General features: G+C 41.1%; 1 protein-coding gene across 1 annotated transcript in view; it reads left to right on the top strand.

Annotated features, from left to right (window-relative positions):
• PCSK2 (proprotein convertase subtilisin/kexin type 2) overlaps positions 1-24,162 on the top strand; it is a 104,751-nt gene that overhangs the window by 39,151 nt on the left and 41,438 nt on the right. Inside the window, exons 3-5 of the mRNA XM_074150234.1 lie at positions 12,211-12,324; positions 14,057-14,165; positions 16,071-16,108. Of these exons, the coding sequence (XP_074006335.1) occupies positions 12,211-12,324; positions 14,057-14,165; positions 16,071-16,108 (261 nt within the window). The remainder of the gene's footprint in view (positions 1-12,210; positions 12,325-14,056; positions 14,166-16,070; positions 16,109-24,162) is intronic.

Consider the following 24,162-nt stretch of genomic DNA (forward strand, 5'->3'; position numbering starts at 1 on the left):
AGAAAAGAGCTGTAGACTTTGCTTGGGGGAACATGGGTTCAGTACTCTGCTGAAGCCAGGCCCTGGGCAACTCAGTTCAGGGGCAGAAGGGTGGTTTTCTGCCGCTTGTGGTGGCAGCCAGATTCTGGGGTGAGGTGAGAAAAGTGTCCCGATGCAGATCTCTCTGCCTTGGCCATGCTCTCTCCTGTGGTGCCAGGCACTGCGGAGCTCTGCCACTGTGCTCTCTGCAGGCTCCCTGGCAGGGATTGAGGGAGAACATTAAAAGAAGGGATTCTGACATGACACAGCATGTCATGACAAGGATCAGTGTCAGTCCTTTGGAAGTACCAAACTAAAAACTGATTTGGGTAAAGGACAGAATTATAGGGCATGGACTGTTTCTTTCCTTTTTGTAAACCACTCCCTTACTTCCCGGCTTCTCCTATCTTTCCTCTTGATACAGAAATTGTTCTGTAGAAACTGTTCTGTTTTGATGCTTCCTCTGTGGCAGATGGCCTGTCCCTGGCAGCTATAAGCTACTAACCGGATGCTGTACAGCAGTGATACCCAAACCTCTGTTGATTTTATTAACGTGCTCTGTGATGGGAATCCATAAACCTCTGAATCTGGGAGCTGAAGAAGTGCAATTGCAACCTATATGGTCTACAGCCTGATTGGTATCAATCATCAGTTGCTCCCTGCTGGGCTGGGAAAAGCATGCATGGGAGCAAGCTCCCTTGTCTTTCCTGTCCAGTGTATTTATGGTAATAGAATAAAGAAGTAGCTGCATTATAAACAACCACTCAGCTGGTGGGTGCATGAGCAGATACATGAATGTGAGCAGCGGCATAATTGCGGTTTTCCCTCTGTCATAAGATTGGCTTCTGTTTTGTGTCTGGCTTCTAGTTATGAAATTTCCTGAGAGAAGACATTGTACAGCCCGTGTAATTCCCACCAGGCAGCACTTTAGGAAAATCAGTGGTTTGCAATTCTGTATCTCATCTCCACTGAGATAACAACAGAGCTCTGAAGGCATTAAGAATGGACAAGAAAGGCTCACTAATGTAGCACTACCACTCATGCAAACCTTGAAGTTTAAGTATTGCAGGTTTGCGATATTAGAACAAGCTTAGACTTTTTGGCAGTTGTTGCTATATCACTCCAGGCAGGCAGCTTTGTAAAAATAGGCTTTGTTTTTTATTAAAGCTAAATGGGCCTTCTGCAGATGTCACCTGGCTGGGGAGGTGTTGACAGCAGTGGGCAGAAATCAGTGCTGGCAACCTGCCTGCGTGGTGCACCGGGGACCTGGCTTGGAACAGAGGCTGCAGGAGATGCTGCGAGAAGAGTTAAGTGCCCATTTCTGATGGCCTTCTCTGCAGAGGTGCTCCCTTCCACCTTAACCGAAAGAGATGCCTCTTCGGGAGGTATTCTCCCCAAATTCAAACTGCATCATTTGCTCACGGACCAGGAGAAATAGGGACAGGAAAACCTGTTTTGAATGACAGTGCAGAATAGGTTACAGAAGAGAAGGGTTGTATTCTGTAGGGCACTCCCAGGGTTGCAGCCAGGAAAATGAAATCAAAAGGCACCTGTGTGCTTTCTGAACCCAGGTTTGAGAGAGCCTGGGTTCTGCATGGTGGAACCAACGTTTTCTTCACTGTCACCCCATGAGTCCAGGTTTTGGGAACCCAGAGTGAGTGTTAAGTGCCTGCTTTAATTCAGACTTTCTTAAATGATTTTAAATCAAACTGATTTTCAGCTTGGTTGCTACTGCCTGTAGGATAGCGCCACTGACATTAGTCTGCCTGCCTTCCCTCCTAGTGCCATGATACCGTTTTTGTTCTGGGAAGCTGCTCTTCAGCTGACATTCTGGCAACAATTTTGTATGAAAATGTTTCACTGCCACTGGATCCAGCAGGGTCCATCTGCTCGGAAGGGTCCTAAATGGCAGAGGAAGCTGAAGTAAACTTTTACTCAAAGCCCTACTGCATGAGAGGAGCCCTAAACAGCTCCCACCATGGTTACCATGACTGAATACTGTCATTGGGATTGGGGGCAAGCTATATGAAAATGTTTGGGTTTTTTACTTGGGTGGTGTTTAGAAAAGGAGTTACATACACATGGAAAGCAAAATAAATCACATAAAGGACAGGGCAATATGCAGCTCTTCAACAAGTGTAACATTATGGCGTGTTTACTGTTAATATGGAAAGGAATAATCCGTGCCAGCAATTCCATGAGAGAAAAACATGTATTACGTTTTTCCAAGCAGATGTTTCAAGGTGAATGATGAGCTATTAGATGAAATTTGAGTGGGAAGGAGGCTGTGGAGAATGAAGTGGAAGTATGATGAGTTATAGCACAGGTCAGAAGCTAGCTTTTAAGCTTCGAATCACTTTGGTGACCAAGGTGTCTATTTTCAGCATGTGCTGCAGGCTTTCTTTAAATTCTCATCCCCTGCTGACTCAGTTTCCCTAAATGATGATGCACACCTACACAGGGAGCTACTGGAGAGAGTCCAATGTAGGGCAACTAAGATGATTAAGGGATTAGAGCACCTCCCTTATGAAGAAAGGCTCAAAGAGCTGGGGCACTTCAGCCTGGAGAAGAGAAGGCTGAGGGGGAGACCTTATCTATGTTTACAAGTACCTAAAGGGTGGGCTCAAGGATGATGGAGCTGGACTCTTTTCAGTGGTTTCCAGCGATAGGACGAGGGGCAACGGGGCACAAGCTGGAACATGGGAAGTTCCATTCAAATATGAGGAAGAACTTCTTTCCGGTGAGGGTGCCAGAGCCCTGGAACAGGCTGCCCAGGGAGGTCGTGGAGTCCCCTTCTCTGGAGATCTTCAAGACCTGCCTTGATGCAGTCCTGAGTGATGTGCTCTGGGCAATCCTGCTTCAGCAGGGGGATTGGGCTAGATGATCTCTAGAGGTTCCTTCCAACTCTTGAGAATTCCGTGATCTGTGATATTGCGAGGCACTTCCAGTCTGTCCATATGGACTACACTTAAACTTAATGTCTGTAAAGCAAATTGACATCTTTAGAAAGGAAATATGTGAAGTTAGAGGTAAAGCTACTAAAAATGAAGCTTCATGAGTGGAAGTGTGTTTGGACATTAGCACAAATATCCACACATTTACACAAAGTTTCTTCTGCGTCAAGGTGAGTCAAGGGTACGCGTTAACAAAGAGAATAACTTCACCTGTCAGTTGAGTCTTCCCATACAAACAAAACTGAACAGATTTTTCTCCTAGCGATATTTTCCCACAGTCCACACTTATCTGGAGACTTGCTTCATGAAATAAATTTACTTAAAATCAACAGAGTTTGAGGAATCTTTAGCCTATGAGCACTCCTGTTCTCTTGGGATGTATTGGATATTCATCGCTTGTGTGGAAGCAGCAACCATATTAATGGAATCTTTAAAAAGGAGCTTATATAAAGGTGGACTCTGTAGTATCTCTCTCTTGGTAGGACCAGAGAGCTATTGTGGAGCAGGAGGAAAGTCCTTTGCTGGAAGACTGCCCAGGAATATAAGAAATGGTCCAAAGTTATAAATGAACAAATGACGACAAAGAGGGAATTACTGAATTAGAAGACTCAGCAACATATGAGCCTCTCTCGCTTCTTTGTACTGCACAGATACATCCAAAAGTCTGTCTCAATGCCAGAAAGTTTGCAGTCTTAAAGATGAACTGGGCCTGATTCCCATTTAAACTAAAACCCTTTTATACCGCAGAGAGGCTGCAAATAGAACTTAGACCTACTTTGGGTATCATCTCAAAGGTTGATGGTTGCCTTTGTAATAAATGAAAATCACTCTATTTAAAAGACTTTTACTGTCGAGGAAGAAGAAAAAGTTGAGGTTTGTTTTTTTTTTTTTCTTTTTTTCAAGCAGCATGTTTTAAGCAAGGTATACCTGCAGTATTTGCTAAAGGGATGTAAGAAAAGAGAAAACTGTGGCTTGTAGCAACTAATTTTGCAGCTAAGAGGGAGGATCTGCAGGCGGTAGTGCTCTATGTGCATGGGGCCCAATTTTCTTTTCCGTCACCAGGAATGCTGTTGTTGACACCTGCACTGAGAGGTGGTTATTCTGATTGATTAGCAGAGGCTGATCGTTTCAGTGGCCCAACGTAGCTGGTGAGACAGCAGAGTGCAAAATTTACCCACAAGCTGCTGATAAAGGGTCCCTATGGTTTGCAGTCTCTCCAGATCCACTGGAGAGACTAATGCATGCAGTTATAGCCCATCTCTGGGGAATTTCTTTCTTCTTTGATTTTCTAACTGAAGCGACTGTCCTGCAATAAGACATTGTTTGAAATATAAATCACTTTGACTTTTCTGTCATTATACCAGGAAGTGCAATGTTAGCTTCTCCATGTAGAGTAAGAAAGAAGTTTTTCTTTCCCTTGGAAACTTACTAAGATTTCAGAATTGCCCCTGCTCTCTTGTTGGCTTGTCTAGGTAGTGGAAAAAATTGGAAATAAGAATGGAGTTCCTAGAATAGCTAGCACCTGTGATAGTGTAGATCCTGGTATGGCCCTCATGCCAAACTCTGAGGAGAGGGTGAAGGTGTGAAGCAGTTTGCTTGTTCTTGAGGCAGTGCACTGCATATAGAATCATAGAATTGTCTAGGTTGGAAGGGACTTTTAAGATCATTTAGTCCAACCATCAACCTAACTCTGAAAAAAAACAAAACTCAAAAAACCCCACCCAACAACACACACACACCCCACACCCCCCCCCCCCCCCCCATGTCTCTAAGCACTGTATCAACCTGTGTTTTAAATACTTCCAGGGCTGGTGCCTCAACAACCTCGCTGGACAGCCCATTCCAGTGGTTAGTAACACTTTCAGTGTAAAAATTTTTCCTAATATCCAATCTGAATTTCCCCTGGTGCAACTTGAGGCTTTTTCCTTTAGGCCTGTCACCTGTGACTTGGGAAAGCAGATCGACCCCTGCCTCTCTACACCCTCCTTTCAGGCAGTTGTAGAGAGCAATAAGGTCTCCCCTCAGCCTCTTTTTCTCCAGGCTAAACACCCCCAGCTCCCTCAGCTGCTCCTCATAAGACTTGTGCTCCAGACCCCTCACCAGCTTCATTGTCCTTCTCTGGACCCGCTCCATCACCTTGATGTCTTTTTTTGTGGTAAGGGGCCCAAAACTGGACACAGCACTCAAAGTGGGGCCTCACCAGCGCTGAGTACAGGGTGGCGATCATCTCTTAAGTCCTACTCACCACACTGTTCCTGATACAGGCCAGGATGCTGTTGGCCACCTTGGCTACGTGGGCACACTGCTGGCTCATGTTCAGCCAACAGTCAACCAACACCCCCAGGTCCTTTTCTGCCAGGCAGCTCCAGCTGCTCTTCCCCAAGCCTTTAGCGTTGCCTGGGGTTGTTGTGACCCAAGTGCAGGACCCGGCACTTGGCCTTATTGAACCTCAAGGTTCAATTGAACCTGGATATCAAGATATCCAGGCTTTTTATCTGTTTCAGTTTTTCCCCGTAATAAATTCTATCCTGGAGCCAAAAAACTTTATCAAAGAAGGCATGATACTGTGAAAATTTCTGTTTTACCAAAATGGCGTTTTCCGTTGCAGCCTGTCCATACTCAGTGTTCATTTTACATTGCAGCCGAACCAACTCACTTGCATTTCAAAGCAGAAGCTAGAGGAGCGCTATTGATTGCTGAGCTGAGCAGGTTGAATAAGATCTGCAGCCTCCTCTTACACATTGATTCCTTGTCTCTTTACTCACTGCTTCCTGAATGTCACTGAACTGTGAGAGGCCTGCTAAATGGACAAAAATATTGATTTCTTTTCCTCCCCTTTTATTTTTGAAAGCTCCTTATTTACCAAGCACTGAAGTATTATCAGGAAAACAAAAGGTCACAAAATAAGGCAGAAGCAAGTCAGTTCTGGCATTTTTTTTAAAACATATGAACTTGGTTGATACGCAAGTTCTTTAAATTGGGTTTCCATCAAGAAAGGTTAATTGCCTGAGTGGAACCTTTAAGTTCAGGCTGTTCATATTTTACTATTGTCTGATTGATGCTGAACTTCTGGGGCAATTTCCTAAATGGGCTGTACATCTGGTGTTATGATTTTCAGTAAATTTTGCAGAGAAGTTAGTGAGCAGCCCCAGCTATGCCGGGATTTGCTGTTCAAGGCAATCAGTAGCAGTCTTTCGTCAGAGTTTAATGGTGCAGTATTTTGTCCCTGTTTTGGTCTACTGGGAACATGACACTTTGCAATAACATGTGTGGGGAGAGGGGAAAAAAGTTCAAAGAACACAAGGTATAGTCCAGTAAAACTGAGACAACATCCCAAGAGGGATGACTGGGGACAGTGTAAGTGTCCAGAGGCTTTAGTACCTGCTGATGGCCAATATAAACTTGGGAATGTTTGGGCAGGCAACTGGGACTGGTTTGAGAAAGATGTTTGGGACCAGTTCTAATTTTCCACTAAGTGCAAGAAGCAAAAAAAGTAGCAGGTCCTTCGTATCCAGTGACGCTATTTCAACTAGTAACAAAGGAAAAAAGTTACAGCAAGGTAGAGGGATGGCTAAAAGCAATGAAAAATTAACGTATTTTACAGTGGACATGACGTTTCTTAGAAATCAAAGCAAATCTTGTTGCTGTCTATGCTTGCCATTATGAAAATAGCCTTTTAAAAATGTATAAACAAGAGTGATACAAATATTTTGATGGAAAGAGATGCATTTTTGCTTTCACGAAGTCTTTCAAATTGAAAAAAATTTTCATTGTCTGTTCTTTGGTTAGAAATGGCAGGGAATGTTGTGTTGATAAACTTCAAATTTCCAAAGGACTTGTGCTTTCACAGCTGCTACATCTTTGCTGTAGCGGCTCTAACTGCATCTACCAACAAGTGGCAAGAAAGCTTGGGGAAAGAGCCCCTGTACAGAAAACACCCCAGGGATTAATAGCAACAGGTGGAAGAGACGCTTGGAGACTCTGTTAGGAGTAATGCACCAGAGGCACCTACGGTTAACAATGCGGACTTGTTGCTATGTATGGGAGACATCCACGAGAACCTTTGAAAGTTACTGGCTTGCTTGAGAGGAGTAGCTGTTGGGTGGTCAGTGATACTCGTAAGCCCCGTAACATCCATGCTTATTCTTTCTGTGCCTTGAAACAGGCTCAGAAAGTTTGAAATCAATCAGATGGATCCAGCTACGTCAAGGCGAAAGGCATCAGTTTTCTGCGTTGCCGTGGCTGGATGGAGTCTAACAGCCTCGCCAGCCCAGGTTGTTACTTCAGGAGCAGAAATTAACTGTCCCCATTGCCACTGAAAAGTGCTTCAGTTTTGTTTGATTCCTCTGACTTCAGTTACAATTCAAGTATGTCTGTACTTTTGTCTTGCTAGTGAGGAGGGTCAGCATTATTCACACAGGACTTGGTTACTTAAAATGGGTTTTAATAAAACTGTAGAAGAATGTGAGATGGGTGCTCCTCTCTGACATCTTCAGAGCTTACCAGCAAGCAGCTGTTGGACAACGCAGGTGATGAGTGTGTACTCTGTGAATGGGGTTGGTGTTTCACTAATAGATACATCTTTTTTATGTTACGTGGATGGAGTGGATAGTAAAATTAAATGTCTTTGTGTTCACTGAGAAATCAGGGGTGAAAAAGACACTCGCTCATTAACTCTGTACGGGGTTTAGGAGCAGAGCGGTTGTCGTTTTGGGATAAGACCCCAGAAAGCTGCTGTAGGTGCAGGATATCCCATTCTCGTTACTTTTTAAAGGGCATTAATGTGTGCAAGTCACTCTGGCTCACTTGAACTTTTCTGCCTCCATCTTTTGTTGCCACCATGTTTCTTTGGATATCCGAAATTGATAGCAACAGTGAGGACAGCTTCCCACTAGCTGAAGGTGGTTTATTTGACAATGCCTTTGTTTACACTGTTCTAAACCACCTTCATGGGAGACTGATCTGCAGTACAATTTGTAGGGCCAATATCCAACCACCAGCCTGACTTCTTCAAAAACACAGGCTATTGGTTTTCAACTTCTTACTTTACCTTCAGGAACAGACCTGCGCTGACCCTGAGGCTTTAGAGAAAAAACTACTGCTTCCTTTGGTTGATCGTTTCACTGCTATGTGTTTTTGGTTGGTTTTTTTTAAAGCCATGCCTACCAGGTGTCATCAGTGGGAATGCCTTTTTGCTCTAGAATTTGGCCCGAATTCTTCTGTTATAAAGTTCTTGGTTCTTGAGGTTTGGGATTGTGTACACTCCTCCACTTTTGTGCACCCGCTGGTATAATTTAGTAAATCTGTCATTTATGCTCAATATAACAGAGTCATTTAACTGCAGGAGCTCACCAGTACAATTAACCCTGTTCTGTCAAAACGAGGAGCTGATTATCTTGGCATTCACAGGAGCATAGAGCACAGTTAGAGTGCTGTGGTTTCTGGCCCTCCTGGAGCAGTACTGCAGTCAATTGATTATTTTGTTAATTTGTTCTGCATCGGTATCCTGCTGGTTTATTAACATGCAAGTGACTTTATGCACCATGCATAAGTACCAGTATATTAAAAATCAATACTTGAACCTTCTTTGCTTGTAAGGATCGTATCGTCCATGGGCTACCTTCTTTGATATGTGACCTTCATTCTGATTACAGCACAGCTAGTAACTTTTAGATTATTTAGTCACATGCTAATAAAGTCGATGCTCAGACTTTGCTCTCTACTTAATCCTGTACCTTAATGAAGAATGACTAAATGAATTAAGAATGAAATTAACAAAAGGCTGTTATTGCTGAAAAATAAGCCTAATTTTGAGACAGTAAAATTAACACTATTTTAGTAAGAAAATTTTGTTCCTTCACTAGGTTCTAATAAGTATCATGCTTCACAGGCTGAAATCATTTAGAGATGCTATTATCAGAAGCCCGAGTCTTATGAACACTCTGTTTTTCCTGTTTCAGTTAGAGAAACAAGTATTTAAAAGATGGCAGGAGGTTGCATTGACCATTGGATTGAGGACTGGATTCCAGGTCTGAATTTAACACAACTACGTGGGATTATGTCTGGTTTAAAATCAGTATGTTTTCCAATGATCTTCTACTGATGCACATGCAAAAGTGTTCCCTCTTGTATGTGTTTTTGAACCATGCTACACGCAACGTGGAACTTAATGCATTTGTGTTAACTGATGTTACCTGTTCTTCTTTAAGAAGAAAACCACAAGGTAGAAGCAGAGTTGGATGCGGACCTTCTCCTGATCTAGACTAGATATGAAAACACAATTTTCCAGCTCTGGAGAAACACCATTTTTCTAATGCAGGTACCCAGTTGGCAAGAAGACCAGGATTCTTCTGAGTCAGCTCTCTGCAGCCTGAAATGGGCAGGTCTCCACTCACATAACTGGATTTGCATCATCCTTTCCCAATGATAAGCTTGTTCTATTGGGGATATTTTTCTGGAATATATGGCTGTTATCTGTTCTTGGGACTGTTGCTTTCTAGACACATTTTCATCAAGAGAAAGGCAAGTTCTTAGGTTGTGCGGGGTTATACAAGGCAATTTAATGAGGCAATTTGTAGCTTGTGTAAGTGAGAAGCTACCAAGGCCTTACCTAAACCTTTCAACTCATTTCATGAGAGAAGTGCCTAATCTTTTCTGGGTGTGATTGTATGAGTTCCCATTGTTACTGAACACGAGGAAAAAGCCTTTGTTTCTGTAGTCAAAAAGAGGCCTCAGTTTCTGAGACTGTTATCTCTCTGGATGGTAACATCCTTGCCTGCCTTTTCTCCGTGGGAAACGTTTGGAAAACAGCCTACAGAGTGGTTTTAGTTCAGAGGAGGTTATACCCCCTTAAGGGGTATGTTTCCTTGTCTCAGGAAATTATAATATAATATAATAGAATAGAAAAAAATAAATTCTATTTTGTTGTGAAGATGGAACAAATCGGACAAAAGAGATGATCCTGAAGAGGGAAACCAGCCTGTGCTATTTCTGCAAATTGCTCCCCACTTCCTCTGGGTCGTCTTGAAGAAAAGCCAGGGCTCCATAGCATTGCATTTTAATTAGTAGAAATCCTTTTGTGCTAAATCCTAATTCAGTGCCTTAATGCAGCAGGTCCTGCAGAGCAAGCAAGCTCGCGTGGGAGCACAAACGCATGAAATCTTTTTTCTGGCATCCCTCTAAGTGAGGGTTGGCTCCTGTTCGTAATTATTTTCTGTGGTGACAGCTTGGGGTTTGCAGTTGCGAGCGGAGAGGCAGGGGTGGAGATGGGGAAGGCACAATGACGGGTGATTGCTCTGTTGTCTCCATGGCATCACTGAGCCTTATCTTAGAGGTATCAAACAGCGCTTACACCTTTCTTTACTCTGTATGGATACCTAGCACCACTAATGTGGGTCCTACTTAATCACTGTCCTCTTTCCAGCTTATTTTGTAACAGCTTTTTTTCTTTCTTTTCCATCTGCTCTGCTTTTAATGAACCTGCACAAGTAATGGAAATACATGTCTAAATGAAAGCAGCTACCAATTCAAAATTTTAGCATTTTGTACCTTTAGTTAAGGAGTTAGAATTCATACAAGTACATTTTTAGAAACATTTGATACTGCCTTTTCAGGGCACTCTGCCCTGTCCTGCTCACTATGAATTGGTATTATGTTTTCAGACTTAAAATGAAGCAATATAGCTGTGAGGAAAATAGCTTTTAGCCCCCGTCAGTTAGATCCCAGTTTCCTCTCTGCCCTAGGCACCTCACTGGGCACTGTCTTTTGAGGCTCCTGCTTTAATTAACAGAGGCAGAAGGACACCTCCAAGAATGACTCAGCTGACCTAAGATCTGATTTAGCCTTTGGATGAATTTCTCCACTGGTGATTTGACTGACACTACATGAGTTACTGCAGCCCAGGGGTGTAAGTCCTCTATACATCTTCTTAATCAGAAATGCCAAAGCCGTGCATGTAGAAGTGGTTCTCTGAGTTAGCAGATTTATTTAATAACCATGCATTTTTTTCAAGAAAATGCCTAAGGAAATGTTAGAGGGTTTGCTGCCTTCTTGCTGCACCCCAAGGTATACTCAGTTCATGGCTTTAGGCATTCCTCTTTGATCAAAAGGGCTAGATCTATTTATTTTTAAAAATTTCTAATTAAATGCTGGGACTCATGCTATCTTGGTTTCAGGTGTTAGGTTAAAGAGTACAAAATGAGTATGTCAAACTTGACAGCACTTCTGCAAGGTCTAGGAATATGTTAGCACATAGTACAACAACAATTACAACTGCTCAGTGATCTCCTTTAGGAGTGCTCTCTTAACAGGGTTAAAAATAAGATGATTATGGTCTGACATTTGTAGCTCCTGCCTCCAAAGATATTTGTGTCTCTAACTTTTCTTGTTTTCTACAGTGCTTAGTTAAATGTTTTTGTGGATTTGGTATTCATAAAGAAAAGGATGTCTAAAAAACATATGGCTACTTGTGTTTCATAACCAGTATTTTCATATCTTACACTTCAGCCAGTCTGGTCAGTTTAGTGACGTTTTTGCTGTCTAGTTTTTCTTGCCAATGTATTTATTTATCCCTTATTTATTGCAAGGATAATCCCTGAAAGTAGATAGCTCCACAAGATGTGTTTTTGAGAAACTCAGGAGCATGATGAAACCACACAACCCCAGATATTTTTCTCCAAGCAAATCTCTTTGGCAGCAAAGGCTATTTAATACTCTGAAAATGCCCTGAAGAAAAGTCTGAAAAAGTAAAAGTGTGGTTGAGCCCTGCATCCTCATTTTATCAAATGCCTGCAGCTTGGAACAGTGACATATTGGGAATCAGTTAAATAATTTTAGCCTCTAATAATACTGATGTTTTGCTATTGGTGGCTATAAAAAAGAAAAGTATGGCAAGAAGATCCATGACACTAGGGATACCAGAGTAGAGGCTCCTCCTTATGCAAATTCTCAGGTATCTAAAACACATTCAAGCTGTAGCATTCCTCCAGATGGGACACTTCGGAGTGTCTCTTCCCTGTGTAGCCATCATAGCAGTCCTTGAGCTCTCTATGTCTTGGCAAATTTCAACTGAAATCAGCCATAGGTTTAGAAGTTGCAAATTAATTACACGGACACAAATAATGTGCTTTCATAATCTTTATCTGGCTAAAGATCTGGCATAATCTTTAACAAGGCTAAAAAACCTTTGTATCGGTGGTTAAGAATGTTGAGCTAAAGATGTAAAAATTAACTGTTCCAGGTAAAGAAAGCTGTGCAACAGGAAGGCTTCAGCAGAAGGAAGCGAGGATACAGAGACATCAATGACATCGACATCAATATGAATGATCCTTTATTCACGAAGCAATGGTACCTAGTAAGTTTTGAAAGAAAATCACAGTAACCATAACTAAATAATTATAAATAAATATAACCATAATTATAAATAAATAACCATAAATAAATAATTGGCATTCATCCATTCCGTGCTATTGACATGTTTTGCAAGAGTTCTTCCCAAATATGTCACAAGAACTTGGGAATGGATCCAAGGCTCTGTCCTGTTGTTTTTAACTGTACCTCTTTTATGCTGGGAAGACCCAGCACATTTCAAGAGATAAATTTCATTTCAGTCAACGGAAAGAACCTTAGAAGGCTTGAAAGAGAATGTATTGGTGTCCTGTGGGCATTCCTGGTGTGCTGATGTGACCCCTAAAACTGCATATGAATCATGTCTTTGAGCTGTTGCCAGGTAAAATATTGTTATAGAATTATAACAAAAAGTTCTAGTGCACTGGCTAGAAAAAATTGAGGTTTTTCTTTCCTTATGGAAGTGTGAATGTTAATTGATTTTCTTCTGTCAAAAGCTGAAAACTGATGGATTTTGGCTTAAGCTAGTGTCAAAAGAAATTAATATTTTGCTAAATTGTTTCATTTTTAAAGTGTCATATTTTATAGGGAGAAGTCTGTAGCCTTAGAAGAAAAATTACATTTTTACCAAAAAGTAACCAAAATTGTATTTTTCTATTTAAGAAGTTGATAAAGTAATTTTGGTTAATTTTGGTCAGTTTTAATGTTGCAATCTATTTATGATGAAATAGTAAATGCAGTAGTGCCTTGTTCACTTAGTAAGGGTCTTTTTGCTTAAGGATGGTGTTTCCTATTTTCTTCCCTTTTAATCCATTACTTATGCTTTATGAATCCATCCAATATGGTTGGTTTTGGTTTTTTGTTGGTTTTTTTTTTTTCCCTAAGACAAGAGTTTTCAGATGAATGAGGGCACGTTAGCATGGGTAGGACTTCATCCCAGATAAGATGATAAATTAAAGTGTGGATTAATTCACTTCTTTGTGGTACTTCAATCAAAATGTTGCAGTGATAAAAATAACAACTTTTTTATGATGCTATAGATTTTTAGTTTTTAGATTATAAAGTACACTAAAGTACGTTTTGAAATGAGATGTCTGACACAAAGTTGAGAATTTTTGCATCTGGAACAGCAAAAGCCGTGTTATTTTTCCCTCAAAACTTTGCATGTGAGATTGGTGAACACGAGTAATGTCTGAAGGTACAGGGGATGGCCCATACTGCAGAATCCTAGAATCACATACACACAAGGTTGGAAAGGACCCTAGTGAACCTGTCCTGCTTAAAGCAGGGCTAACTTGGTTATCAAAGTATTTGTTTCTGGTACTAAGCCCAGTGGACGTGAATTTCAGTAGATCCCTGCTTTCAAGATAAAGGCATTTCCTGCTCATAAAATAGTCCTCTGTAAAATCCATTGGTCTAAGTTTTGTCTGGATTGACCCACTGCCCTGACATGCTTAAGTAGAAAAGCCCTTTTTTGGTTCCAAAAGATTCATTGTTTGATGAAATCTTGTAAACCACAAAGAAGTGAATTTGTCCACGGTTGGTTTGGGTAGGTTTTTTTTCATTTTACCGCTGCATTATTGCAATAGATATGATTATGTGCAGATGTGTACTTCAAAACAAATGGGATATATTTTCCATACCAAAGATACACGCAAAGATACAAAGCAAAATTCAGTGGCTGTGGAAATGTGTCTATTAAGTAAAAAAGCTATTCTTCTTTTTCACTGATGTATTAGATTAACACTGGTCAAGCAGATGGGACTCCTGGACTTGACCTTAATGTAGCTGAAGCATGGGAGCTGGGATACACAGGGAAAGGAGTTACCATAGGAATTATGGATGATGGTAAGTGAAGGCTGCATGCTAACATAGTATTTTTCAGTAGCTTTTTCCATGTAATCCAAGTTAAAAAAAAAAATAAAAAGCAATAATGGATTGCTTATAGTGCTGAGACTGCTAACCTCCATAAAGACTTTGAGATGTTCAGGGAAAATATGTTATAAAGTCTTCACTAGGGATACTGAAACATGGATATCCAAGCATTAAAAGTAGTTTGCAATTACCACTCAGGTATCTTCCAGGGCACAGTATAACAGCCATTAAGCCAAAGGAAGGACTCCCCTTGACTTCTGAAGGTGCTGACTGGGGGACGTAATTGCTGTGCAAAAAGTACTTAAGAAAGTGTTTTCTGGGTTACATTATTCTCAAAGTCATACTTGACAGCTGAAATAATTAAACACTTTCATGCTGAATGTCAATAAAGACCTGCATATTAAATATATTACTAAATTGGGGCTAAGTTTAGGGAAGATGAAGGTAAGAAGTACAGTTGAAGTCACAGCTGTTCTGCCTATGGCTTCCGTGGTGAGTACCGGAATTCTGTGCAGTCTCTCAGCACTTTTCTTTGGGCTAAATTTTTTAATGTTTTCTTTTTATGGTGACTGAATAATATTAAAAATAAATAAAGTGTCTGAATCCACATACACTTTCTAGGGTCAGCTGAGATCTGTCCTCATTTCTGTTCCTCATCTGCTTACTCCTAAGACAAGGTTTTTGTGGAAGTAAGACAGTAGACTCAGACATTTGTGTGTTGATGTCATGAAAAATCACAGTTTCACTGATCTCACAGAGGTGGGTCTTAGCTTTCAGAATAGCTAGGCATGACTGTGATCGGGACGACAACAAACTATTTAAGCTTCTGGTCAAATTAAGGTGTTGACCCATCAGATGCAGCTTTTAGAGAGGGGGGTAATTTGCCTTGTATTCACTTCCAGTAACTCTGGAAGAGAGCACCTGAATAACATGATTCTTCATTGAGACTTTTGTTGTTCATCTACCATTTGCATCACTAAGGCTCTCCACAGCTGCAGGGGTCTCTTCGTGCAAATCCCATGCTAAGGACCCCACGTAATGGGAGGTGATCATGTCATCAGAATAACCGCAATAATACGACATTGTCCTTGCAGATAAAATTGAGCATGTAATAGCTTGGTGGTTGGAGACATGGGGCAGTGTAATGATCAAAATGTAACATGAAATTGGTGGCTGTTTCTTTGTATGTTTTAACTGGATATGTAGTAGGTCAGTTTATCCTGCCTGAGTGTAGATCTGCTGCTGCTGTTCCACCATCCACTGGGATTTGTATATTTGCCATATGTGGAAAGATTTGATGATTAGAAGCAGTATATTCCACACCACTGCCCTCTTACAATCTTTAGCACGCTACCAAAGTGCCAAGGCTGTGCTCAGATGTTTGCTAAAATGGTCTAATCCAATGTTAAAAGTTCTTTCACACACGTAATCCAAAGTATATGCCTTAGTGATCTCCCCAAGTCTAGTTTAGGTAATTTTCTGACTGCTTAATTTACAGTTTTCAGTGGTTAAAAATACTCCTTTTTATGTCCTGGGCTGATCCAGTGCTTAGTGATCTTGTTAGTTTTAGGATACTTTGAGATGCTAGAACTTGTATAAGGATAAATTGTGATTTAAACTAACCTTAATAAGTAATCTTAATTGTAGTCTAGTCTACAAAACAGGTCAATAAATTTTATCGCTGAGCTCACCTTTCCAGTTGGCACCTGGATTTTGACATAAATCACCATGTGATAATTTGCCAACCAATTCCCAATTTATCAACCGTGATAATTTTCCTATGGTTGCAAAGGAATCTTATCTTGTTCTGTGATTGTTAGAAAATCTTTTTTGAGACTCTTAACCTTTGGTTTCTGTTCTGTCATTATCTTATTGCAGGAATTGATTATCTGCATCCTGATCTTGCATCGAATTACGTAAGTAATGCTGACCTTTTCTGTAAAATGTGGATTTTCTTATTGTTATGGTCCCTCTGCTACAAAATTTTAAATAATGAGTGGAACAACAGTACAGCTGAACTGCTGATCTTAGAGATGATAGATTTCACATGGAAGAAAGCAGACTGAAAATGGGACTGCCTGTGCAAGGACTGGAAAGGTGACAATGCTCTTCGTGGAGGAATGACAGTGCTGTCTCACATTAAATAAGATGCAGCTTGCAATATTGGATTTAGGACAGAAATGAGTAACCTGGGAATTGGTTCTAAATCCTGCTATTAAGATGCAGAATGCATCTGTCACTTGGGGGGCCATGGAGCTGTGGCTGTGGCAAGGCACATATTAGCCTTTGAAACCTCCAGGAACAGCTTAATTCCTTTATAACAGGTGATTTGATCTGGTGCTTCAAAGCATGTAGACGGCAGATTGTGTATTCTCAGCACATGCTGCGGCAATTGATTGTTCCTCAAACCTATCTCAGGCTTACCTTCAGACCCAAGGCTTTTTATCTTCCTTAATTCCTCCAGGCTCTCCCCAACCCCACTGCTGACACTAAGACTCCTGTCTCCAGGTTTCTACAGGGGCTCCCGCCACCCAGGGACTGCAGGTTGCCCTCATGCTGTGCTTGTGGCACTCCCATGGGCAGTGGGAGTCAAGAAGCTGTGGCTCCTTGCTGGGGGGGTTGCGGTGCCTCTGCTTTAGGTTTTGCTATTTTCCTGAGGGAAGCCCAGGCTGCTTCAGCTGAGCAATGTGGTTTACTTTGCAATAGCAATTAAATGAAAAGAAGAACAACTGCAAATTTTGGCAAAAACATGAGCTGAGAAAGAGTAAGACAGTTATTTTTGTGTCGTTTCAATTTTGAAAATAATAACACACTGGATGAAAACCTATTTGTTGTAGCAAGTAGCAAAACACCTTTGGTAGAGAATAAATGGATATAGAAGGTGTTGACTTTGGACAAGGTATGGTATATAGCTGACCACAGAGGTAAAGTGCAGGATAACCAGTTTCACTCCTTATGGGCTCACTTAATAACTTATGAACTGGCTTAATAACTTGATAGCAGCTAATTAAACCCTATGCCGTAACTGCAAAATTCTCTCCCAAGAGGAATAACTCAGGAGGATGTTTCCATAAGCAAAGATAGCCTTTTTCTTTGTAGGAATTGGACTCTGTATATGTTTCAATGTATGATCTGGGGACAGCACATGCTCTTCACGCACTTTGCAGCAGCAGACATGGACAAATTATGTGGGTTAAAAACCATGGTTCAAATAGACAAGCAAAAAGTCTGTACAACGTATCTGATATAACGTCAGATAGGAACAATTAAGTTGCTCATTCCCAGAAACCAAAAATAGATTTCTCAGTAATACAGTGTTTTCTCTTTTAATTCTAAAAATACTTTCTCTTTGATGGTTAAATATATGTCAGTCTTGGCAGAAATGTATTGGTTTTAGAGTGGCAATAGTGAGTATTCTAGAAATTAATGGAAAATTACATAGAGAATGGCAGTCCACAGAGATGATGCTGAAAGAAAATAGTGGAGCTGGAGAGAAATCCAAGAGCTCAGAAAAGAAATAGTGGAATGAAATTGTAGATGTAAAGCTGTCTGGGAATGCAGAAAACAAACCTTTAATGACAGCCGTGAGAGACTTGTGCAGAGACCTATCTTGAGATGGGATTCTGAAGAAATCTATGTAGGACTGACTTTTCCCAAGCAAGGAGTGGTCCAGTAGTGGAGCAGTGATCAGGCTGTTGAGGGAGAAAAGAAGATTGTCTGGCCAATGCAAAATGCAGGGTTAGGCTTGGGTTGTGCAGAGCAGATCAATAGCCAGACACAGGGGAGAAAAGGCTGAGGAATGAGTGGTTGGTAAGACCATTAAAGGAGCAGCAGAAAACCCACCTGAAAGGAGATACCACCTTTTAATCCAGAAATACAAAAATATGAGCTATCACATGAAATCTGTGATTGTAGGCTGTCACAGCACTGGGGGAAAAAAAACCCCACCAAACCTAAAAAGCCAAAAAATAAAAAAAACCTTGAGTTTGTGTAGGTCATCTTTTTGGCCTAAGGTGCACTTTTAATTCTGTGCTCTGAGCCACAGCAAGGAAATGTGCTGAGAAATTGGCACATTATATGGAAGGTAATGAGTAAAAGGGTAAAGTTGGTAACCAGGAAGAGGTGCTGGCACCTCCTCACGCAGGACTGGCTGCGGTTGCTGCGGGTGAGAGATGGCTGGCTGAAGGGCAAGGCTGACTCCTGCTGCTAAAATCTGCCGTCTCCTCCCTCGCCCAAGTACAGCGCAGCGGTGGCAGGGCTCGGTTCACAGGCACTCTGCCTCTCCTGCTCTCGCTGCAGAGCTGTGTGGGCCTCCTCAGGTCCTCAGAGATCCTGCTCTTACTGCATCTGCTGTGGCTCAGAGCCCACGGGAGCCTTTTTTCCCAGTAGGTAGTAATTTGGTCGTGAACTAAAGACAAGGACTTAAATTTAGCTGAAGCAAAGATCAGGTTAGACCCAAAACCGCAATGAAATGAGTCTCTTGGGAATGAGTTGTTAACTTCCTTTGGGCTGGCATAGAAATTGCAGTCACCTTTGTACAGTTCCTATACCACACGTTTTGGGTTTTGTGACATTTGCACTTTGGGGCAGCTTTCTCTTTAGGTATATTGTTTATTTTTAGGAAATCAAAAGCCTACCGCTTACGTTTCTCAAGTGTATAAATGCCTGCATATCCTGGCAATGGCTGTACGTCTTGCTTGGAAAATTGGGAGCAGTTAGAAAGTCTCTCAAAGGTGGTGGTTTTGGCACACTGAGCATTTTCAAGTCTAAAAACTTGGCATTCTTTCACTCAGTTTAATTTGGCTTTTATGTTTCTGACTTGCTGGTTTTCTTGCTTCAATAGTTTAATGGGGGTTAGCAATTAGACAAAGTGGGGTGTCAGAGAAGAGAAAGAGCTTTCAAAAGAAAAAAAGAATTTGTATTTTCTCCTAAAAATTGCTGAACTATGACCTATCATATGGAGTGCACTTCTGTCTGTATTTTTCTTTGCAGTTTCTGAGCTTTACTGCTTGAATCATCCATTTCTCTTTTTAATGCACTTTATGTACGTGGAGAGGAGCGTGCCTGCTCACAGTCTGGATGGACTGCTATCCCAGCACCCATCCCAGTTTGCTGCAGTACAGCTACTTGCTTTTCAGGGATCAGGAGGTTATGGCAAAGCTGGAATTTTCCATTCTGCACCACGAATGCAGAGGGACTCGTTGTCAAACGATCGATATTTTCTTCCAAGCCTTGGAAACCCTGCCGAGGTTCAGCCTTCAGGAAATTATTTTTTTTCCCACAAAGAGAACCCTTCATTATGAACTGATAATTAAAAAGCTGAAGCCTGATGTACTCCACAGTTTTCTTTCAACTCAGGCTATACATACAAAGCCAGCAATTTTCAGGACTGACTTCTCCAAGATACAGCATTTGGGTGAGAAAGAAAAGTGAAGTAACAAGGGCTGTATATTAGATATGTTTAATAAAAGAGAAGAGCAGCTGAGGGTGTGTACGTTACAAGTTTCAGTACATTGTTTTAAAGAAAAAACTAAGAGCGCAAATGGAGATTTGTTGTGCTATGAACAGAAACAGAAGCTGATCTCTGTCTCCTATCAGTTTATATTGCGGTGCTTTTATACTTGGCCAATGTCTGCTGATGAAGGTCAGCGTAGCTGCATTATCCCATTTACAGCAGCAGGGAGCTGATCATCTCACGTAAGTCCTGATTAGCAGCAGTGAGGAAAATCAGACTCCCACCAAGAGACTCAGGCCAGGAGTAAAAAATTGCTGCTTTCAGTGTCTGAACTGAAAGCTTGTTTAAAAAGTAAAAAAACGGGAGGGAAACAAACATGTACTGCAGGAAAACTGGAGGTGATTATGTGAGTAGGTAACTTTTTTAAAAAAGTATTGATATTTGTAAAATGAGAATCATGCAACCATTCTCAGTAATAGATATCAATATAACATTCAGATGAGAAAAAAGAGTTTGTAATCTGTGGAATTACACAGATGTAAAATGCGCGCAAACAAACACGCAGTGATCCCAGCAGCAGTTCATTGCTGTCGTTCCCCCTACTCTTCTTCTCTATAACATGTGACTTTATGGTACAACCTTATCTTCCATCTTCCAAGGCCCTTACCAGCGGCTGCTCAAGCTGTACACAGGAAAGGATTTGCTGAGCAAAAAAACCGCTGTATGTAAGGAATGAGGGAAGACTTTCTGGAGTTACACCAGGGTTAATTGAAGTTTTCTGTCATCTAACATTTCTTATTGAAGTGTGAACAGCAGGTCGTCTTACCTGTCTTCTCTTCCCTCTTTGGCGACATCTCCAAACACAAAGCAGTCTCTTTCTCAGAACTTTTGGTAACTTGTCACCAGCTAATATGATAACAGCTCCCCCCGCCTTGCTGGGAGGCAAGCAGAAGCATATTTTTGGGATAATTATCTTATCACATAAGCAGTGAAGCAGGGAAATGTTCTACTTCTGTTATGAGCTGCAATTTCCATTGTTTGCCAGAGGAACAAAACCAGCATTGAATAATCTTTACAGCTACGAAAGAAATAAGAAATAGTACAGGCAATAAATTATACACTGCAAAATGTGCAGTGAAGCTTAGCAACAGCATAGAAAAATCATCTTTCTTTTAGAAAGTCTGTGTTTCCCTCATTAGTGTGAATTTCTGAGTATGCCTTGGCCTCCCTGCATGCCACCAAAAGGACTGGCAAATTGTTCTGGAGGCCGTGAGCCTGATCTCGGTGATTTGCCAGTATAAATCCCCAGTATCTCCACTAAAATCACTGGAGCCCAATTGTGGGGTTTTGTAAGTTGACAAAGCTCCATTGACATCTGTTGAACTATGCTGCTTTGTCCCTGATGATCTGCCCCACAGAAATCCCAGCTGATGTAATTGCCCGAATCAAGCAGAGTTCACCTATAACTGGTAGCGAGAAAAATGTTACCCCTACAAGACAGAAATTTGTTGGAAACTCCCGGAAGACCTTGAAAAGCTCCCAGTGTCTCTGTGCTGTCATTAACATCAGCCCAGGGGATCCACAGGAAACATAAAGCCAAACCATAGCAGAGTTGGGTTCATCCTTGCCTGGCATCACGAATTATTTCTGTTAGCTTTATGAGATCCGATTCACGTGGCATGATTTTCGAAAGAGCTGGAGACGGTTACACTGCCATCGCCTACTGCATTTCAAAGGAGTTTTGAGCACACGCACTGGACACTTACTGTCAATAAAGCTTTACTGCTAATACATCAAAGATATTCTATGGGCAAACTCTGCATGCTGGCCAGTGATACTAGTACCTATTTTTAATTGCAATGTTGAAACAACACTTACATTACCAAAAAATAAGGGACAGAATAAACTGTGTCAGATGTTTCAACACTAGTTGGATTTTAGATGGGTTGATTTCCTTTTTTTTGGTGTTGCTTTGGGATTGGGTTTTTTGCTAATAGGTTTTCTATAATAAACACTAGCATAACAAAAATCATCAACCAAAAACTGGGTTAGATTCACAAACATCCTTCTCCTAACAGTAGTAAGCACACTGTTTGATGGATGCTGTTAAAGTAGGTTGTGGCAGAAATTTCATCAAGAAATTCTTGAGACAAAATGAAACCTTTTTTTTTTTTTTTTTTTTTCCAGGTTAGAGGGATGGATCAAGTGTTTAAATGCCAGGCTGAGTGATGCTTTAGCAAGCAAAACGGATGGCCTTCTGTTGGGCTGTTTATGCTGCTCAGGTGGCTTCTGGCAGCTGGGAAGCTGGTTTTAGCATTTAGAAGATAAGAATTCAGGACATGCAAAACAATGAAGTTTCACCAGCATAAATTAGAAGTTACTGGGAATAGAAAAAAAGTTCTCTGTTTCAGACTTGCCAATATTTTTTTTTCTGTTACTCTGTGCATGATCAGCTTCTGGGCTCGTCTTTCTATTCTGTGCAATCTTTTTTTCTCTGAACATATGAAAGGCTGCAAAAGAGGTGATGCCTTCTCTGATAAGATCAGCTAGGCAAATGAGGTTCTCTGTGTACGTGGAAGGCTGTCCTGGGTTTACCACATACAGAAAATTCTTCACATCTTGGAAAACATAATGGGGTCCCGCAAACAGTCCTCTTCTACTCCCAACAGTGACTGTTTTTGCGAGTTTTTACGATGGAGCTCACGTGCTGAAGTCTAAATAAGATGACTGAACAGTTCCTCTTTTCTCTCTTAGAGCTACTTGATACGGTCACTGCAAACAGGAGAGAGAAGCCATGGTGCTATGTAAAGGAGATGTGTATGTACTCTTACTTCATGAAAGATTCAAATGTTTTGTAACCTCAGATGTTATCGAAGCCTTCTAGCTTCCAACTCAATTAAAAAGATGGAACAGCAAAAAGAATTTGAAGATTCTTTCTCCTCTGGATCATTTCATATGACCAGAGGGTAGAAAGAGGCCTTATCTGCAAAGGAAGCTGCAACTTGTGAAAGAGGCATGATTGCCTTAAGGAGAGATGATTTGTGTCACATACAGAGCTGTGTTTGCAGCTGAACACTGGATTTTTCACAATGAAAGACGTTACTTTAACTGCTTTGCTAAAGCCCATTAAGAGAGAGGGAGCTGGACCCTGAATGCTTGGCAAGTTCTGGAGCTTGGCACTTAGCACCATCTCTACAGCTGGAGCCAGTGTTGCTCCACTGATGTTGGCGTCTGCAGGGGGATGCACTGATTTATACTGGCTATAAAATATCCTCAAAGTACAATTCCACTGGTATCAGAAAGATACTAACGTATTGTAGTTGTATTGCCTAAGGTTATTTTCAGGACAGTGAATTCTGTAAAAAGTTTCCAGCTTTAATTCTATATTAGAACCACCTGAAAGGGATAATCTTCAAGTTAAATGCACACCTGGTGTGCAGGCAATGGGAGACGGTGCTAAAGACACTTGCTTTGCAAGCTAAAGACCACGCATCGTCCACAGCATTTATTTTTCTCTATAATCAATGCACTTAATTAATCAGCTGCACTGTGAGAAAGTGCAAGGTGGCTAATCGCTTTAATCATTAAGCAGTGGTATTAATTTTCACTTAAGGCATCATCCGTGGAAAGTAAATTAAGATTCTTGAAATGAGAAATGCACAGGGGTGGAAGAGAGCTGATAAGAATGTTTCTGCATCAGTTCTGGCTGGTGCTGTTGAAATTGGCTTGTGCCTCTCTTCAGGGCTTCTCCAAGTAAGTTCTTTGAAAATGTTTTCTTCTTTTATTTGGGCAAGAAAAGTAAAGGAAAGACATTAGTCTTCACTGTTTACCATGGGAGGGACCTGGCGTTGCTTTGTTTTGGTTTTTTTATTACCTCCCTTTCTGCAGACCAATTAGCTTTTGGAACTGGCCAGAAGTCTTCCATTAGAACAATATTTTTGCTAGTAAGGATGAATGTTGTATAAAACCAGATTGTCGACGGGAAAATAGTAGTGAAATGCTTTAATTTTGGATTGGTTCAACTGCATTTTAAATATTTGACTTCTGGAACACACTGAATTAAAACAGCGGCGACAAAATCCCGCTCTGGTGCATGGTTCACTTGGGACGATGGGGTCAGATACACAGTCCCCTGGAGGCAGTGCACACCATGTAGTTTTAAAACCCGTTTCAACAAAATTAAGTAAGAGCTTCTTTTTCCCCAAAGTGAAAATACCTCATTTTGAGTTGAAAAAGGCAAAAACATTTTTGAAGATTTTCCGATTTGGAGGCTTTTTAAATTTTCTGTTTTTCAAAGAGTAGTTATTTTAACTGCTTGTACTGTTGAAGGCAGTAACCAGCATTGAAATCCCTGAATATCCATCTGCACTGAAATGGAACTTAATTAAAATTCATGCTGTACTTACATTTTTGGCTACCAGGGTATCACCAGGGAAGACTGAATTAGATGGTGCATGTGGGGAACGCTAGTCCCTCACAAAGCTTCATCAAAATTTGACAGGTGCTAGGGAGAGA

The sequence above is a fragment of the Numenius arquata genome, chromosome 7 (genome assembly GCF_964106895.1).
Source record: "Numenius arquata chromosome 7, bNumArq3.hap1.1, whole genome shotgun sequence".
In the NCBI taxonomy this organism is placed as follows: Eukaryota; Metazoa; Chordata; class Aves; order Charadriiformes; family Scolopacidae; genus Numenius; species Numenius arquata.